The following is a 4,691-nucleotide window of genomic DNA, read 5'->3' on the forward strand; positions in this document are numbered from 1 at the left end:
TAATGGTAACAAAACTCACCACCTCCTCCTCTACCTCTTCTTCTTCTTCCTTATTTTCCAATCCCTTTAATTCTCCAGCGCGGTTTTGAGTTGATAATTAATCAAAAGGAAAACAAGAAAGGGAATATGAATCAAAAGAAAAACAAGCAAGGAAATATTAAGAGGACGTTGAAGGTGAAGGCAGGTAGTTGTTACTTGCCAAAACCAAAGAATCAGCGAATGAACGGCGACGATGCAATGTTTGTGTGCGAGGAAGTGATGATCGCCGGTGTGGCCGACGGCGTCGGTGGGTGGGCGAGGGAAGGTATCGATCCGGGTGAGTATGCGAGAGAGCTCATGGCTAGAGCTGAAGAAGCAGTGAGACGACGAGTGTATGAGAAAGAAATGAAGGGTTCTGGTGTTGGTGGGAAGCAGCAGCAGCAGCAGCAGCAGCAGCTGCAGCTGGAACCCTTTGATGTGTTATCTGAAGCTTATCATGGTATTACAGTTCCTGGAGCATCCACTGCATGCATTGTTGCACTCCATGATATTCCTCACCAGGTTTGCTTTTTATTCTTTCAGAAAAAATAATTATTAATTTTTTTATTTATTTAATCTTGCAACTAGAGAGACCACCCGCTCACGACTCAAATCTTCTGTCGTAATTTGAAAGGGAGTCTAACTACTAATTTTTTATAAGAGTTAATTACATTATTACTTATCTGTGATAGTTTTTTTATCTTTTTATTTATCTTATGATAAATAGAAATATCATAACTGAGACATTGAAACTACACAAAAAAAAATTGTAATAGTGTGTTTAATTTGAGTTGGGTTTGATGCCGATCGTCTTTTTTGAAGAACACATTCCAATGTTCAGCATGCATATATGCATATGATTTTTTTATTAGAATAAGAATTAAAATTGGGGATATATATGAATTAAAATTGGAGTAGACATGAGTTATCAAAAGGTTAGATTAATTATTTTTATTGAGGGCTCTTGGGATGGATGTATGAGAAAAAACAGTAAGTGAAATATATATTTTTTTTAGCATAAGTTTTTTTTAGAAGGTTAAAACATGTTACTATTTGGACATATTACCGCATAAACACTTTGATTTTAGATGTGAAGAAACATAATAACATTTAGATGGAAGATATTTCACCAGTTGGATGGAAGATCTCTTTTCCTCTAATTTTTAGAATATAAAAAACTGTTTTTTTCCTACAGATTTGTATAATTATATTTAATTTATTTTTAAATCATGTGTTGCAGAAACTAACTGCAGTGAATGTTGGAGACTCTGGTTTCGTGGTTGTGAGAAATGGCTTCACAATTTTCAAGTCTTCAATTCAACAACACAGGTTCAATACAACATACAGTCTGGGCCAAAATAACCAACGCCAAGATGATTTCAAAAGAGCACAGGTTAATTTGATTCTTATCTCACAATTATCAATCTCAATAAAAACTTTATTCAATTAATGTGCATTTCTTATTATTTCTCTCTTTTTATCTCATAATAACATCACTAATCCCCAAGTTATTTTATATTTCAATTGGGTGATCAAATAGTTAAATTAAGTAGCTAGGGAATCACTAATATATGAAGAATCTAACTATATATAATTTTGCATGCAAATGATAACAGTCGATAGAGGTTGCTGTGGAGGCAGATGATATAGTAGTGCTTGGAACTGATGGACTATTTGACAATGTCTTCAGTCAAGAAATTGAAGATCTTATAAGAAACAAGATAAATCTCATTACTAAACCTGAAAAACTGGCCACTAAAATTGCAAAGATGGCTGAGGAATTCTCCAAAAGAAAATTGAAAGTAACACCTTACAGTATGGCAAAATCAGAAGCTGTGAAAACATACAAAGGTGGCAAGCGAGATGATATTACTGTTGTGGTACTGCACATTGTTGCCTCTGATAAATGACTAGTTATATACCATAGAGAGTTCAAAATTCTCTTTCTGTGTATATTCTATGGATTAGATTTTGTGATTTGTATTTTATATTTTGCTTTATATTTGTTTTGTATGTTAATGGACCTTTTGTGTTGGAATTAATGAAATTCTCTTATTTAAACTATTAAAAGAGATAATTTTCTACATGCAAAGGGTTTTTTTAATTTTTTTAATTTTAATTTTTGGCATATATGATCAGCACTGGAAAACATACAATATAAATGACAGTCTGCCAAGTGCGACTAAAATGATATATTATGAATCAATGATAAATCTCACTTATTCTGCAATTTTGGAGAAGTAGAGAATATGACTCCTCTTAAGGTGGACTTAATAAATAAAAAATTAATAGTATTAAACGATAGGGGAAATTTGACCTTTCATCTTCTCAATCACGTCTCCATGCCATTTCAATGCTTTGAACAGTATTTGACTTTTCTAAATTTTCTAATCTATGCTTAAAATATAAATTGAGATAATTTAACCTATGGCCCAAAATAACAATCAAATAATCAAAACAATATTTTGGAAAACCCTATATAATATTGTGTGGCGAAAGTGGGGCCGGTGGGGCCACTGCTCTCCCTAGATTTTGGGAAACTTAATTAATATTTAAAAAAAATCATTCAAACCTCCTTTGAAAAATCAAACTACTACTCACCAATAAAAAAAAGATAAATGTGCTTTTTAAATTAAAATTTCAAATTTATTTAATTTATACAAATATGGTACAAAATTAAAATATTTTATGAATATAAACAAATCTTATATTTACAACCCTATACTAGCAACTAATTATTATAAGGTGGATCATACAAATTTTTTAAAATACAAAAAAAAAATCTAGGTTCAACAGTTAATTAAAAAAAAAATCATAACTCTTGTAACAAAGCAGTCGGTACTTTATTACCACTTTGGTTGAAGATATTAATCCTATCATACATGTCCACAATTCTCTTAAAAAAAAACAAATCATAAATTATGATCTATAATAATAAAATTATTATTATACATATAATCAAGGGTACAGATTTTACTTTTTTTAATCAAGGGGGAGAAAAGGATAGAAAAATACTTAAATTTTTCATCTGTATTATTATTATTATTTATTTTATTTATTTTTGAAAAAAAAGTTTCAATCATTAGTATTTCAATAGAATTAGGATTCAATGAAACGGTGATACCATTTTGTCCCCTCAAATCATAAGTTGCCACATTAAAATTTTATCTCTCTTTTAAAAAAAAATAATAATTTTTTTGTTATCTAAAACTATAAACACTAAACTGAAAACCCCTCCCGAAACCCTAAATTATAAACTACAAACCCCTTCTGGGCATTCGGATGTGAAATTTAGGGTTTAGGGTTATGTTTTAGAATTTTTGATATAGTTTTTATAGTATTTGGGTTTATAATTATAGTGTTTAGGTATGGTTTTATAATGTTTTATAATTTTAAAAATTTACAAATTTATACAGTTTGAATTTAAAATTTATAGAAAAAATAACGTGAATGACATGGATATCAAGTTAATATCCGCGTCATTTAAAAAAACTATTTAGTCTGTGGTGATTTATAATTAGAAGGGATAAAATCCTTGTCTATTTGAATATTGAGACAGTTATATGATTTAAAAAAATATATTTAAGCTTTGTTTAAATTAAAAACCGAGGACTTCTGATACTAATAGGACTATAACAAATAATATCAACTGATCACGTTCTAATTTCAAGAAAGAATAATTACTGCACACATAAATATTAAAACCTTAACATAAATTATTTATTGGTGTGTGCTTAGGCTGAAGGAAGTGCATGAAAATTAAGTGGTAACAAAACTCACCTCCTCTTCTTCTTCTTTTTCTTCTTCCTCTTCTTTTGGTTTTCACGATATATATATATATATATATCTTATTTATTGGTTTTGAGTTGATAATTAATCAAAAGAAAAAAACAAGGAAAGGAAAATGAAGAGGGTGTTGAAGATGGAAGCCGGTTGGAGTTACTCGCCAAAGCCGAAGAAGCAGCGAAAGAATGGAGACGATGCAATGTTTGTGTGCGAAGATTTGATGATCGCCGGTGTAGCCGACGGTAGTGGCGGAACCAAGGCCGGGCTCGGCTCCCCCCCCCGGCTCCGGTGAGGTTGCTTTCCGGCAGCCATGAAGTTAGGGTTTTTATTTATATATTATTGTTATATAATATTTTGTTTGTAACTAATTGTCATATGATGTCAATGTTAGGTTTTTGATACTTTTACTAACTAAAAATAAGTTTTTTATATTTTCAAAAAGTTGCTAAAATTTAAAATTTTAATAAATTTAAAGAAAAAATTAAATTGATAATGAGGCATTGAAATTTTTAATAAAAATTTATGAATAATATTAATAAAATTTATAAAAATAATTTAATGATTTTAAAGAAATTAAATTGATAATGTGTTGGAGTGTTAAGTTTTTTATACTTTTACTGATTAACAAGTTTTCTTATTTTCAAAAAGTTACCGAAATTTTAAATTTTATAAAAATTTAAGACAAAAATTAAGTTGATAATGTGGCATTCAAATTTCAAATTTTCAATAAAAGTTTCTAAATAATATTAATAAAATTTATAAAAACAATTTATTAATTTTAAAAAATTAAGTTGATAATGTGGCATAGTAAGTATAAATTAGTTGTTCTAATATAATAATATACATGTTAAAGTAAATGAATGATTGTTTAGTTGTCTAGTTAAATA

At 29.1% G+C, this 4,691-nt stretch overlaps 1 protein-coding gene across 1 annotated transcript; it reads left to right on the forward strand.

Moving 5' to 3' along the window:
• Positions 1-219: 219 nt before the first annotated feature.
• Positions 220-1,928, forward strand: LOC120271674 (probable protein phosphatase 2C 55). The gene is made up of 3 exons (XM_039278351.1): positions 220-540; positions 1,259-1,411; positions 1,635-1,928. The coding sequence occupies exons 1-3, from the start codon at positions 220-222 to the stop codon at positions 1,926-1,928; spliced, it is 768 nt and encodes a 255-aa protein (XP_039134285.1).
• Positions 1,929-4,691: the final 2,763 nt, after the last annotated feature.

The sequence above is a fragment of the Dioscorea cayenensis genome, chromosome 11 (assembly GCF_009730915.1).
Source record: "Dioscorea cayenensis subsp. rotundata cultivar TDr96_F1 chromosome 11, TDr96_F1_v2_PseudoChromosome.rev07_lg8_w22 25.fasta, whole genome shotgun sequence".
NCBI classification, from domain to species: domain Eukaryota; kingdom Viridiplantae; phylum Streptophyta; class Magnoliopsida; order Dioscoreales; family Dioscoreaceae; genus Dioscorea; species Dioscorea cayenensis.